Here is a 15,933-nt window from a genome sequence, read left to right as displayed (position 1 = left end):
AGCAACCAGGAATCAAACTCTCAAACTAATCCTTGTGGGGATACTGACATTAACCCACTAGGCTATCACATCCATCCATCCATCCATCCATCTATCCATCTATCTATCTATCTATCTATCTATCTATCTATCTATCTATCTATCTATCTATCTATCCATCCATCCATCCATCCATCCATCCATCCATCCATCCATCCATCCATCCATCCATCCATCCATCCATCCATCTATGAGGTAAGGTCCAGTTAACAGCTAAAACAGGTAGCAGTAATAAATACTTTTTACTTAAGTACATGTCAGAGCCAAGACTTCTTTACTTTCACATAAGTAAAAAAGTTTAAGTTTAACTTTTACCCGAGTATTTTAAAACATGAGTATTTGTACTTATACTTAAGTAAAGGATGTGTGTACTTTTGCCACCTCTGGTCTAGAGCACACAGATGTAATGGAATAATGGTTTATAAATGGTTTATACAGATTCTAACTGAATGCAATTTACGCACTTATTTAAAAAAAAAGTACTCAAGTTCAGTCCAGAGTTACCTCAGGTTATTCAATATACCACTATACTCCTGATCACTATATTAGTAAACCATACTTACCAGAGTGGAAACTTATACAAACCACATTGTTGTTGTTTTTTATCCTGAAAATATTTTTTCCTTATTTAGAACAAATTTAGTTTATGATTTATTATGGGATTTCAGAGAAGGATTTTTCTCACATTGTTGATATTTGTTGGATTTTATACTGTACGTGTTTAGATGGATTCATGATGTTATTACTTGTGATTCAGAGAAGGTTCTCAGGTTCTTAGATGGTTGATATTGGTGGGATGTAAATAATACATTAATCAAAAGCTAAAAAACATAATAAATTAATCAAAAGCTCCCTTGCACAAACAAATGTCAATATTTCCAATCAAAATGGTAATACTTATAAGAATATGAGCAATGTGCACACACACACACACACACACACACACACACACACAAACACACACACACACCTGATAGTCGCGTGATCGCACAGCTCTTTATTCCCAATCCGCACCCACACTTCGGTACTTCAGTACTGAGCAGAGCAGGGCGCTACCGTGGCCTCTGTGGCACCCAGCACACTCTTCAGTACAGTAGTATGCGGTGTGGTACTTAGCCTCAAGGTTGAGTCACATGCTTTACAGTCAGAGTAGTGTGAAAGCTCTGACACAGAGCACAGGAGCTAAACAGACTCTCAGTGACAGGTTTTTCTTACAAAAAAAAAAAAAAAAGAATGTAAATGAAAGAACCTTGAGGAGGCTACAGGAGTACAGGAGGAAGGTGTGCAACAAGTTGGAAAACCAGGTGAGATGAAATTCAAGAGCGGTCTTGTGAATAGATTGTGATTTTAGTAGTTTGTGAAAAAATAAACCGGTTATTATTGTAAAGATCATATTATATTATTCTAATAATGTTGGTAGTCATTTTAGAATCTGTAGAATTGTACATCATTATAAACTAAACTATAATATGACTGGTAAGCATCATATGTGGAAGATTAGATTAGATTCTTTCCTCTGCAACAACATATGATCCACAAGATAGAGAGAGAGAGAAAGAGAAAGAGAGAGAGAGAGAGAGAGAGAGAGAGAGAGAGGGGGGGGGGGTCTGCTTAATCTGGATAAATAGTCTAATGCTCTTGAGAGGTTTCCACTCACTCACCTGATGCTGAAGGGCTTATAAACCCAAGGTCACCCAATTAATCTTCACAGAAATGACACTTCTGTCAATTTCAGCCTTTCTACTTAGTGTGAATTTTAATTTATAGGTGCATGTCAGGTCTTAAATGCCTTACATAGGTCTTAAAAAGTACACAAAGTATACTATGTAAGATCCATTACAAGTTCACACAACACTGCAGACAGAGACAGGATGTGGTTAGTGCACAAGGCCTTTTCTGTACATGTCTGTGTAAACATGTCAGACGTGCACATCTGGCATGCAAATGCCACTAATGTATAGTGTGTATTTAAATTAATACAATCAAAATGTGGTGGACTACTGATATCCAACTAGTCAAAACATGTCTTTCTGCTAATAAGAGTGTGTGGGCAACATACTGTATATGGCTTGGTCAGAGCATTCACTATTATTGACTCCTTGACTTCAACACTCCAAACTGTTTGTAGAATCTCAGATAGAAAATTCACTTTTCAATACAAAAGCAAATAGAGTTCGTCCAACAAGAAAGCCATTTCATTGAAGGAGAAAGGATGTGGGCGTAAAAGATTTGGAGTTTTAGTAATAGTTAGTTTGACTTCTCATGAAAACAAGAAGGTGAGTTATGGTCTCTACTTAGTAGATTTCAGGGGATTTTTTTTTTGCGTTTTAGAATTTGTTTAAGTTTTAACCTCAGTGTTTGTGATGAAATGTATTTCCTTGCTCCTTGCAATTCTGGCATGTTAATGTCTATTTACTTTATTTAAGACTCATAGGGCATAAGGTTGTGTTGTGAGTACTGACATGCACAAAACACATAGGCACATGTATCAAAGTCATCTCCACTGATCAGAGATTAGGGATTAGTTTATTACACTTTTGGGCATTTGAGCAACTGTAGCAATTACACTATTTTGCATTTTATTATACCTTAAATTACACTCCGCCAGGATTAAAATAGTCCACACAATATTCTAAAACAGGTCAACGGACAACATTTAAGTTCTATTTGTTTTCAAATTGTTTTGGTTTTATAACTCAAACCCTGGTTTGTTTATGAGAGATAATAATCTGAGCGCTTTAGTTAATTTATACTTCACAAAGGATATTTCATGAGCCTTTTACAGCTGAATGGTGTGCATTCATGGATCTGTCATGACTTGGAGGGGAAAACATTTTACTAACAAATATGCAAGCAGAAATTTGCATTGAGTAGCTTCTGCTTTACTTGTTCCAATGATCCAACATCTCTCTGGCTCTTTTCTGCTCTGTTTTTCAGGTGGCCAGAATGAACTATGTAGGTCAGTTGCTGGGGACAGTCAGGAAGCTGTATAAAGGCCTAAATCAGGCTACTCTTTCAGGCTGTATCGATGTGGTGGTTGTAAAGCAGCTTGATGGATCTTTCCAGTGCTCACCATTCCATGTCCGCTTTGGCAAGCTGGGAGTTCTGCACTCCAGAGAGAAAGTGGTGAGTGGATTGTTACTAAATTCCAGCAATACAACCCCCTCCCACCAGTCCTTACTACAGACCCTCATCCACACGCTTCTGCTTTGCTGCTTTTTATTGAGATGCTCCTTAGAGATGCACAGCCAACAAAAAGCTCAGCTTCTTGCACCTGCCTTGTCCTCATAACTTCTGGCAGAAGTATGCCTACAAATTCATGCTGTTGCTTGTTTAAGAGCAACACTTTACATAATTCATTTATCATATCATATCATATTTTAGATAACGTCTCGTAAACAGTCCACTAAATCTTTCAATTCAGAATGATTTTAATCGGAATGACAGAAAGGTGTACATGTAAACGTGGCTATAGTGTACACGCTGTAAATAAAGTTCTCCAAACTTCAATAATTTGCTTCATTAAAAATAGCACAGTGGAACCTAGAGAAGCACTGTGGTACAGCAGACAGTGTTGACAGCTCCAGGGTCCCCAGGTGAGTGTGTTTCCTCTGGCTTTCTTCCACCTGTCAAAAACATGCTGGTAGGTAGATTTACTGCTGTAGGCTACACAAGGCTCTTAGTTCTTTCCCTTCAGCATTATGTGGACTTTACTGCTCATTTCATCAGCTTTTATTGAAATAAAAATGTCACCCCAACCCTAAAACACACAATGAGGATTAAATTGTTTGCCTGATTCAATTGAATCATGCTTAAAGTTGAACTGAAACCATAATAACTCCACTTTATTCAGATGATCTCAAAAACCAAACCAAAGAGAAAATCGCACCAGGGTTTCATTCAAAGACCAAACACTGCATATACAATAAATATTTGTAAGAAGAAGAAAACAAACCTTTAACAACCATTGCAGTGTTATATTTACATTTTACAGTGGCTAATATTATGTAGAGTGATTATATGTTATTTAATGTGACATTGCTGTAATTAAATAAAAGCAATTAGCTTAAACCTTTTAGATAAAATTGCGAACATGAAATAAAAATGTCGGTATGAGGCTGCACTGTCAGAGAGCTCTAACTATTTCAGCTTAACATACATATGCAATGATGAGTTATGTTTAGGATATATAATATATGTTTCCTTGTCACTGTATTTTCCTTTAGACTGTTTATTTCATCTCAATCTACAGATTGACATTGAGGTTAATGGGTCTCCAGTGAATCTGCCTATGAAACTGGGTGATAACGGGGAGGCTTTCTTCGTCCAGAAGACCCATGACGCTGATGTAAGCCAGCTTACAAAGTCTATGTATTGTAAAGGACCCAAGAAAAGGTTTTAGATATGTAAAAGTGAGTGAGATAACTAGCTGGTAAAGCAGTAAGCATCTATATACCGTTATTTTACGGACTATAAAGCGCACCCATATATAAGCCACACCCACTGAATTTGACAAAGATTTTTATTTTAACATAAGCCGCACCTGTCTATAAGCCGCATTGAAACTAATGCACTTTAAACAGGCTTTAACGAAAGACAGTGACTGTTACACGGTGTAACGGGTGAAATATGTTGCGCTTCCTTTAGGAGTAGAGCGGCATTTTGGGAAAAGCCTGGCACCGTATTTTTCCGCTATTACCGCATGTGTGGAGGCCGAGGATTATGTCATTATTATTTTCTGATGCTCATTTCTAAGTTTCTTTGACTAACCCGTAACGCTGTTGCCAAGAATAATAAAAAAGCACGTGTTTTGGAAACCTGTCTGTGCTTATATGATTTCTTTTGCAACTTCTCCCGATGCCGTGCAGCTCAGAACACAGGCGAGGTGCGTTTTTTTCCCAGTGTCTGTTCGGAAATTTCATTGGTCTAATGTTATGGGGTTCAGTTTTTTGGCTTGAAGTTTGTGAAACCGGGAAAAACCCAGGAAATTTCATCAATAAGCCGCTTCGTTGTTTAAGCCGTGGGGTTCAAAACGTGGAAAAAGTAGCGGCTTATAGTCTGAAAAATACGGTATTCTATAGCCACAACTGGCAGAAAAATTGTCAATGTCATTTTCAGGGCAATTCAACTAACAAGTGTAGTCTTTATTTTGCACAATAATCATATGGCTTTAGTGGTTTTATTTTTTTATTTTTTGCTTTTAGCATCTTATAATTGAAATTAATCTTTAAATTCATTTAACAAATGAAAATTGTTTTTATGGTTTTGTAATTACAGGAATTGGTCCCTGACCATCTGGTTACGTCACCGATCCCAACTGAGGAACCAGTATTCTGGAGCCATGACTCTCACATGTGTGAATCATGCTATGAGACAGGAGTAATAGAGGATGGAGGGGGTGCAATGATGAAAAAGAAGAAAAGAAGAAAGCGAAAACACAAAACAAGTGAGCAGAGGAGAGAACAGGCAGAGTTGAGTTATAATAATTATAATAATTATTATTATTATTAACAATCATATGCTGAGTATCGTATTAAATCAGACAGGTAGACGTATTCCAGGGACATAGGACATGTGTTAGCCAAAAATATATATTGTATTCCATTATCATTATATAGTTAATACTGTTAAACAAAAACTTATCTGTGCTTTTGTGCGTGCAGGATGCCATCAATCAGGGATTCAGCTGAACTCAGACAGCAACTTACTTCTCACTACATTGATAACTACCCATTGTCTGATGGTGATTGGGCTCCAGACAGGTACACACACACACACACACACACACACACACACACACACACACACACACACACACACACACACACACACACACACACACACAAGCATTATTTACTAGCCTTGTAACTAACTAACTAGCTTCCTCACACACACCCTTCCATACTCCCTCACTGCCTTTACTGACATTTAGCATATGGAAGAGTCTCCACAAGGTGGTGCTCTAACCTTGCATACAGTCCCCTCTGAAGGTATTGGAATGTCAAGGCCATACCGTAGTTTTGTCAAAAGGACAGTTTGGTTTGTGATTAAAAAAGAATGAATATCACACAACAGATCAGAATTTATTTCTTGATATTTACCTATTTACATATCTAGATGTGTTTCAGTATTCAAAAAATAAGCGATAAAACATATAACAACGTATTTAATAATGTGTATTCTTGGTTTGAGCCCAGGGTTTTGCCTGTGACAAAAACATTTAGAATTCCAATGGATAAACCAACATTAAGACCGGAGAGTTTTTTATGGGAGGAAAACAAGCCATTCTGAAGCTAAAAGAGAGAAGAAGATAGGGAAATTTACTCAGACCTATTATTTATCAGAAAATGAAATTTTTCATCATCTCCTGATCTTAAACCCAAACATCTTCAGTGTTTTGGTTTTAACAACAGAACCAGTTATGCTGTACTATGACAGAGAAAGTTCTAAATGTGAAAAATGATTTTTGTTTCTTATATATCAAGTTAAGTTAATTTGCTGTGAGTGTCATTTCATCCATGTACAGTACAGTATACAGTGAAATCAAACAATAGTTTTGGTTGATATGCATTGAGTTGATATGTGAACTGCAGCAGCTCCAGTGGGAAGGGGCAGCAGGGTCTTGATGTACCTCCTGACTAGCATCTCGAAGAACTTCATGACGATTTGTGTAAGTGTGATGACTCGGCAGTTATTGAGGCATGACACTGAAGGCTTCTTTGGCATTGTGACATTGTTTGTTGCCTTCCAAGCACGTTGGAACGATAGCACTGCTCGGAGAGAGGTAGATGTTGGTAGGAACAGTTGGTCTGCACATCCTTTGCGCACTTTGCCAGAAATGTTGTCTGTTCCAGCAGCTTTCTGTAGGTTGTGTCTGTTTAGAGCTTTCCCTACACAGCATCTGGTCGTTGGGAGGAGGGGTGCTCTTTTGCTCTACAAACCGAGCGTAGAAGCTGTTTAGCCCATCTGGAAGGGAGCCATGACTGTCACAGGCAGGGGATGTTGTCCTGTAATTGGTGATGGCTTGAATATCATGCCGCATGCACCCTGTGTCACCTCTGTACATGAAGTGGTTGTGGATTGTCTGTGCTTGTGCATGCTTGCCTCTCTGATAGCCCAGGACATTGCTGTTATTAGGACCGCTTTGTCACCTGCTCTGAAGACACAGTCTTGTGTCCTCAGTAGGACACACTGTTGCTTTAAGCATATTTTAATGCATTCATATTAAGGTTCGTTATATTATCCTAAGAATCCAATCTAGTAAAAACATATACATGCTCACTGAAAAAAACTATATACAAACACAAATGTATTGCATATTGTTTCAGTAGGAGTGTTTCAGAGCCCAGCTCTCCAAAGAGTGATTCAGAACTGGCAATAAAGTCATTCAACAATGTCAACCACCATGACAACCATATGCAGTGGACTTGGGGAGAACTTCCAGAAACCACCAAGGTACAAATTCAGTGAATCTGGCGAATCAGTCAGCATGTTCTTTTCATAGACATATCAATCTAGGATGTCTAGTGGATTAGTTTTGTCTACTTTTTTTCTACTTATAGTCTGAATACATTACTGGTACATTATTTCTGTCAGAAGCTTTTATTATACATCTGGGTGTAACTCAGATTCCATATGATGTCACTGGGTGTAACATGGCATGCTGTATTTTTTGGATGTAGTTGCCTGTGAACAGTTAGTGTACAGTTTAAATTGCAGAAAAGCATGTTCCTGTATGCCATCACACTCATGAACAGTTAAACATAAAGTAAAAATTGCACAAAAATCCAGAGTTTTTAGTTTTACTTATGCTTCTTGTGACTTACTGTGCAACAAATCTTTTAATGTGTAAGAATACTTAAGACTAAAGACTTTGTATTCTGATTCTGATATTAGTATGAGATTTTAGCATAATATAGTAATAAGGGGAAATGGTTAATGTGTGAAGTGTTTTTTTTTTACATTTGTGTCCAAGTAATTCATTTTATTTTTCTTGTTCCTCCTCAATGGCATTTAGTCAAGTTGTAGAGAATGGATGGAGTCTTTGAAGACAGTCAGCATTACGCCAAATGACAGTACTCACTTTCGGGTCATTGACAACATAAAAGCCTGGGCAACAGAAATAGAGCACAGAGGAGAATCTGTCCAAGCAATCATCAAACCTCAGCCTGAACCACCCACCACCAAACAAGAACCTCAGCCACAACCCACAATAAGCCAAGCAGACGTTAAAATACCTAAACAAACAACTTTTCCAGATAGATCAGAGAATCACACTGAACCTAACTGTGATCCACAAACACAAGTAAACGATTCCGAGTCTTGTACCTGCAATTCACAAACTCATGTGCAACACATAGTGTGTCAGACATGTAGACGGGACCAAAACACGCCCAAGTCTGAACAATGTACCTTAAAGTCTGATTCCTCAGGGTCAAACCATGATTCTGTTAATTCACTTGGGGGAGGCCTGCTTCCTGTTTGTGTGCTTCAGACTGCTGCTGTTCGTGCCTTGGGTGACAAAACAGATCCAAGCTGCAAAAGAAAAGGGAAAATTGGTTACAGTATGGTACAATACACACACACACACACACACACACACACACACACACACACACACACACACACACACACGCACACACACACGCCAAACACATTTTTATAGAATAAATGTTCTCTTGTAATGGTGTCAGCAGGCACTGATCATCACTACAATCCTGATCACTGATTCATTTTGAATATGGAGGCTTATTCAATAAAAATATACCCTTTCATATTTGCCTGCAAAAGTGTGTGGACATCATGTGTAGTTTATTACATCTCAGATATCTAAAGATCTCATTTATTCATAAAAATTCGAGCTCCATTCTGCAAGAACAGGGATGTTGTGATGTGCTAATTTAACCACAAGAGCATTAGTGAGGTCAGGCACAGGTGTATCTGAGGAGGGCTAGGGTTCAGATGGTGTTCCAGTTCATCCCAAATGATGCTGAGGGCAATAAGTTTTTTTTACACCAGCCTTGGCACACCATGTCTTCATGGAGTTTATTCTGTGTATAGTAGACAGATTTTAGCTTTTTAGTACCAAAGAAGGGAAATTACTAAACTTTAATATATCTGTGTGATAGTCCGGTGTCTACAAACTCTTCCCCATATACTATAGACACATCCATGTGGGTTTGTTTGTTTGTACAGTTAATATGCATCTGTGTGTAATAAAGTAGTGAGAAAAAGGAGTCAGCATCAAGGTCCAGAAGATATCTACCTGGATGACCTCACAACACTAGAGCCACATGTTGCAGCTCGCTACTTCCCCAGAAGGTACAATCCTTCAGCATTGCTGTGAAATTATTGTATTTGGGTTTTCTATGACATTAAAAAAGCAGTTTGCCTATATTTATACGTGTGTACAAATAGTTTTGTATATGTGTGTGTAGTGAGTCATCGGAGCAGTGGCAGCAAGGGTGTATTCGATCTGGTTCTCCTCAGTCAGTGGGCAGCGCAGCGGCAGACAGCGGGACAGAATGTCTGTCTGACTCCACACTGGACCTGCCACCTGTATCGCTGTCTCTTTGCGGAGGCATTGGAGACAATGATTATGTTAATAAGGGTACACATGCATTTCACGTTCAAACGTACAATATTTCATTAATGATAATCATTTCAAACGTGGGAGATTTCAGCACATTGTGGTAATGGCGCCAATATTAAGCTGGCTGTCCTTGTTTTAGAAAATATATATTTTTCTAATAAGTCTATGTTGAAAGTTGAATTATAACAAAATAGCAAAATGGTTTGTGAAAAGGTACATTTTATACTCGCCATATAAGTGTGCTAAGCGCAAGAATCAGTATAAAAGTAAGAATAATAACCATTGAAGCTTCACTCGGATGCACCCAGATTTGCCCAAGCATGTTCCAGAACCTGACAAACTGTGCATCCTTAATGCTGAAATAAAGGTGTTTGATTTGTGCTAAATTGTTCAAAGTGAGTAAACTTAGCTTGTTGACCCAAAATTACAAATCTTTTTCTTTAATTAAATACAATGATAGTCTTTACAGTGCAAGTCGAAATAACTTTAGACCTGTAAGAACATCTGCATTACATTAAGGATGAAAAAACATCTGATTCATTCATGTAAAGCAGTGCCTAATTGTACTGTTTAAATAAGTTGCTCATAGGGTGGATGTATGTCATTTTGATGCCGCTTTTTTTAATTTATATGTCAAAGATGAATGCAAAACCGAATTTTCCCACATTTCAGAGTGACAACTATAACATGCACAAAGCCACATCTGTGTGTGACTTCATGTCTATTAAAACAGAGGCATAAAGTCCAGATGCAGACGTTTCTCTTCTCACAGGGTGTATGAATAATTGTGCTATGCCATGTGTTTTGCAGTTCACATTTTTACAGATTGAAACTATGTTATTATATTACAGAGAAGTTTTTTAAACATATAGTCACCTACCAGCAGTTTGTTGACAACCCAGGCATCATTGACAACCCAAACCTGGTTGTAAGAATTGACAACAGGTCAGTTAACACTTTAACATTTATAGTTGGAATTATTTCATTATATATTTAATATTAGAAGTATACCTGTGGCCTCCAAGCTTTCTGGTTATTCCCTCAGATACTATAATTGGACTCTGGCTGCTCCACTTGTTCTCTGTATGCAGGCTTTTCAGAAAACCCTGCCCAAGGTTTGACATCAGTACTCATTATGCAAACATTTTTACAGCTCCTAAACTCAGTAGAAGTCCTATATCACATATTACACATGATTGTTGTGTTTGTTGTAATGATGCAGGCAGCTGAGGATGCCTGGGTGAAACAGAAGATGCCGAAAAAAACAAACCGCTGGTGGTTCTGGAGGAAGAACATTGTACAACAGGTATTTATGTGTTACATATGTGTATGAACAGTACTCTGTTTAGTTTTGTAGTACATTTGAAATAGCTGGCTTTTTTATTCCGATTTTTTTTTTCTTATTTAGTCCGAGATCAAACAACCAGCATGCAATACACTCCGTGGAACCCAGCACCATTACCATGACAGTCCTGATTCACAGTAAGCACAGTTTTATTGACATAAGCCATAAAATGCTTCTGTGTAAATGCTTAAAAAAACATACAATCTTAATTAATTTAAGAAAAAAAAAATTATTTTGACACCTTTGTCACGTACTGTTCCAAAAATGGCTTCCATATAAAAAAAAAAAATGAATCATGAATCTATTATAAAAAAAATAATCTGAAAATTTTTTTCATTAAAAAACATTCAAATAGATTTTTACTACTCTATATACGATATAGATATACAGTGTGGTTGCAAAGAGTATGTTTCCATAAATATTTAGCATACAGTACAATGAGCGATATTCCAATATTTTCCAGGCAGATGGCATGTGCAGACTCATCCACTGATGAAGACTCTAAAGAGCTAAACACAACTGCGTTTGCTGAGTCTGTCCAAGCAGCAGGCCATACACACATGCACTCGTACAAGAAATCATTACGGCTCTCATCCGATCAGATAGTAAGTGGCAAATTCCAAATTAGTTTTTCAGACATGTGAAGTAATCGAGAAAGTGAGTTTTCCTGATCTGCATAATTTCTTATATCTATGAAAGGCGAGTCTGGGCCTAAAGGAGGGGCCGAATGATGTGGTGTTCAGTATCACGACGCAGTACCAGGGCACATGTCGCTGTGAGGGCACCATCTATCTGTGGCATTGGAATGACAAGATTGTCATCTCCGACATCGACGGCACCATCACTAAGTATGCTATCATTATCATGGTATTAATGCAGATATCAAGGGATATGCCTAGCATCACTGTTTCAATAGTCCTTAGACTACAGTTGGGGACACATGAAAGAAAAAACAGAAATGGACTTGTTGGGCCAACATAAGTTTCCAGAAGATCTTTCATTTAATTTCCACAAAGGGTAATTTGATTATTTTTAGTTATGGACAGCGCATGTAGGACGTTTTGGAGACAAGGTGAGGGAGGCGAGATTGAGATGGTTTGGACATGTGCAGAGGAGGGACATAGGGTATATTTCGGTAGAAGAATGCTGAAGATGGAGCCGCCAGGATGGAGGAAAAGAGGAAGACCAAAGAGGAGGTTTATGGATGTGATGAGGGAAGACATGCAGGTAGTTAGTGAGAAAGAGGCAGATGTAGAGGACGGGTGGAGACGGATGATCTGTGGTGACCCCTAATGGGAGAAGCCGAAAGGAAAAGAAGAAGTTTAGCACTGCTTTAGGAAATAATATATGAGTTCATGTGTTAGAAGTGTGTCTATTGCTACATTAATGACTTTGTTTTGAAGATGCATTCAAATACTATTAAATATAAATAGAATAAATTCTTTGGTGCAGTGGCACTATGATAGGATTAGACCAGTTTCTTTACTTCTGGAATTTGCATTCTGTTTTTTTGTATTATTTAATATGACATTTAGAAAACGAATTTAATATGACATCTAGAAGTGAAGAAAAAGAATTTAATTTAAGAATAAAATTTTTCTTCAAGAAGAAAAAGAATTTAATATGACATCTACCACTGTGCCATCAGAAACACTGGCAAACCCAGATAAAAAAAGAGCTTTAAAATAATCTCAACTGTCTTTTACAGAGTTATTTATTTTTGTTAACAGATTTTGATTGGTCAGTTACCTAAAATACACCATGTGACCAAATGCGGAAACCTGACCACCCATACGTATTTATTTGTTGAACAGACTCCAGATGTGGTCAAAAGAGATCAGTGGACAATATAATTAGTGGGTATTCCTCAGTCATTTGTTACAATGCAAATTAAATTTTTACTTCCCTGGAACTAAGGGCTTTTCCAGCATGACCATTCCTCTGTGCACAAAGCAAGTCATGGTTTGAACGTTTGAAGTGGAAAAAACTGACATGTCCTGCACAGAGCCCTGACCTTTTGAAGACCTTTGGAATAAACTAGAATACTGACTGCACCCCAGATCTCCTTGTCTAACTTCAGTGTCTGATCTAGCTAATGCTCATGTGGCTATATAAGTATAGTTGAACACAGCCACATTTCAAAATATTGTGCATGAATGTTACTGTAACAGCAAAAGGGGCCTAAAAATTGACAACTACCTATGGCTGTAATGGTCCGGGGTCCACAAACTTGTGTGCCATATAATGTAAATGTCCATACAATTTAAATCTCTTGGACCATCTTATATTCAAAAGCAGGGTTGGGCATATCTATTCATTTATAGTCATGATTTTCTTCATAAAAGTGCATGTGAAGTTTTAGTTTCCTAATTAAGTTTATGTAGGAGTTGGTATAGTCATGTGAACACTGTTTTACCATTGTATGGAATTGCTTCTCTTAGGTCTGACGTATTAGGGCATTTCCTTCCACAGTTTGGAAAAGACTGGACACATCAGGGCATTGCCAAACTCTACCACACTATACATGAGTAAGATACTGTATAACACCACACAATATATAGCAGCCATGCAATTAATTCATAATATATCATGGATATGTTAAAACATATGTATATAAGGATAATCCGGTACCTTATAATCCAACTTCATACAGAACCTACAGCTTTTGTGTTATTTTACAGGAATGGCTATAAGTTTTTATACTGTTCAGCACGTGCGATTGGGATGGCTGGTATTACTAGAGGATATTTGCAAGGGGTTAATGATAGCGGCACAATTTTACCACGAGGACCTCTGATGCTTTCACCCAGCAGTCTGCTTTCAGCTTTCCACAGGTAAATAAACCACACAAACACTTCCCCAAAATAAAATTTAATCAAGCAGTTATAGTATGAAGCCTTATTATAGTACAGCTTTTGAAATAAACTTTCACTTTGTTTCCAAGGGAGCTGATCGAGAAGAAACCGGAGAAGTTTAAGATCGAGTGCTTAACTGACATCAGAAATTTGTTCCCTTCGAACGCTCAGCCGTTTTATGCAGCCTTCGGCAACCGCAGCAATGTGAGCTTTTAGTGTAGCGTTCCTTTTCTGAGGCTTCTTACATCCGCATGGTTCTTTACAAACCATGTTATACGTCCTGTTGCGCAAGTGGTCTTTAATCTCTCGCTTTAGTCTGGAGTCACAGTCACAAGCTGTTTAATTGAAATCACAATGCAGCCGCAGAGAGGACTTGAGCAAATTAAATTGTTCAAATGAAATGATAAACATTTGAAATGTATTGAATATACTGTAGTCACTTTATTTCAAGTCTGTAGTGTTCACCCAGTGAATGCTACCTCACTGTTAATAGTTTATGTGATGAGGAACCTGTCCTGTTATTGAGTGAGTAAGATACAAAGTCAGATGCAGGTATTGGACATCTACAAATAATGTATGTCTCTAGTGACCAGTTTTCTATTGAAGGCAGGGTGATGAGATATTATATTATGATATTGTGGGTGTTGTATGATACTCTGTACATTACTTTAAACACTGACAGGTAATTAGGTGAAAAATATTTATACCAAATCTATTGTGCGTTATTTTAATGGTGCACTACTGTTTTGCTGCCACTTGCAGGTATCTTTATTACTACACATTGTGGATATTATTATAATGTTAACATATTTTTGTTATATTTACCCACTTCATGGCAACATATTAAACAAAAGCAGGTGTTCTAATCAACTGAGGCTTCTCTGTACCATATTTGCATCTAATTTAAGTGTATGCTGTATTTCTTTTGCAAGACATGTAATAATGCTCAGATTTGTCAATGTACTTCCAGGATGTGTTCGCCTACAAGCATGTGCATGTTCCTGCATGCCACATATTCACAGTGAACCCCAAAGGGGAGGTCATTCAGGAGTTGACCAAAGGCAACAAGACATCGTAAGTGTCAAGACAAGATATGAATTGTCTTCTAAAACTCCTTCTGCTTTAAGGTCCAATACAGACTGAATTAATTGATCATTTAAATTCTAACCACGATGACTCAAAGCATTTCAATTCACTGTGTCTAATAACGTTGAATATACAAATGTATGCAATAAATTGTTGTATAATTTTACCTGTAAAAAACTGTTTCTTTGAAATTCATTAATGTCCTAAATGGAGTTTATCATTTGTCATTTTATAGCATGATGATTACGTGGCCTTGGTGATGAACTTTTACTACGTATGTTTTACAGGTATAGTCGCCTCAATGAGCTTGTAGATCATGTTTTCCCTCTGGTTGCCAAAGAACAAAGTGCTGCCCTGAATTTTCCTGACTTCAGTTCATTCTGCTACTGGAGGCAGCCTGTCGCTGAGATCAGACAGGAAGACATCCTGTTACTTTGATTGGCGGAGACTGGAATAGATTTTAGAAACAGTTACTGTTTGTAAGGATTCAACCATAAAAAATAAAAAAAAGGTTATGAATATAATTAAATGTTACAAAGAGCTCTTCTAAGAGCACAAAAAACTCATTTTAAGCTTGATTTTAGATGTGAAGTTTGATATTTTAGAAACTCTGTAATAATGCCTTGAAACAGGTTTAGAACTTGTATTTGAGGATTTAACAAATTAATCTATATTAAAAAATATATTTTTTAATATAAATGTTTACAGCATGTATGGCACTTTAAAGGTAAAAGCCTTGAAGTCTGTAAATGTGATCTTAGTTCAATCCTAAAATCTGAATAGTGTCAGTGTGGGTTTATTCTGGGTTCCCTGGTGTCTTTCCTCCTCCAAAGAACATGCCGGACTCAAGTACACACACAAAAAAGTACACGTACCGTTCACTCAAGCAGAAGTAAAAATACTGATTGTTTTAAAAGACTCTGGTAAAAGTTGAAGCTCTGACTACATTTTTATACTCAAGTTAAAGTAAAGAAGTATGGACTTTGACATGAACTTAAGTAAACAGTAGTCATTAC

At 37.4% G+C, this 15,933-nt stretch overlaps 1 protein-coding gene across 1 annotated transcript; it reads left to right on the top strand.

The window, feature by feature from the left end:
• Positions 1-1,079: 1,079 nt before the first annotated feature.
• On the top strand, positions 1,080-15,900 carry LOC310726632 (phosphatidate phosphatase LPIN2-like). Its single transcript, XM_083542378.1, has 20 exons — positions 1,080-1,343; positions 2,977-3,165; positions 4,292-4,387; positions 5,317-5,510; positions 5,703-5,801; positions 7,368-7,494; positions 8,057-8,685; positions 9,238-9,360; positions 9,477-9,649; positions 10,483-10,576; positions 10,677-10,746; positions 10,854-10,937; positions 11,040-11,113; positions 11,440-11,581; positions 11,676-11,824; positions 13,418-13,504; positions 13,658-13,810; positions 13,921-14,035; positions 14,802-14,905; positions 15,205-15,900. The coding sequence occupies exons 1-20, from the start codon at positions 1,173-1,175 to the stop codon at positions 15,353-15,355; spliced, it is 3,024 nt and encodes a 1,007-aa protein (XP_083398504.1). The 5' UTR covers positions 1,080-1,172; the 3' UTR covers positions 15,356-15,900.
• Positions 15,901-15,933: the final 33 nt, after the last annotated feature.

Source organism: Silurus aristotelis, assembly GCF_946808225.1.
Source record: "Silurus aristotelis genome assembly, chromosome: 5".
Classification (NCBI taxonomy): Eukaryota; Metazoa; Chordata; class Actinopteri; order Siluriformes; family Siluridae; genus Silurus; species Silurus aristotelis.
Note: the sequence above shows the minus strand (reverse complement) of the source record. Positions and strands in the feature narration are given on the sequence as shown.

Bases quoted from the DNA above. Each gene is read 5' to 3' on its own strand.
- LOC310726632 (XM_083542378.1), top strand. From the start codon at position 1,173: ATGCTTTACAGTCAGAGTAGTGTGAAAGCTCTGACACAGAGCACAGGA. The intron at 10,938-11,039 runs GTATTTATGTGT...TTTCTTATTTAG, and splicing joins GGAAGAACATTGTACAACAG to TCCGAGATCAAACAACCAGC. The intron at 11,582-11,675 runs GTAAGTGGCAAA...TATCTATGAAAG, and splicing joins GGCTCTCATCCGATCAGATA to GCGAGTCTGGGCCTAAAGGA.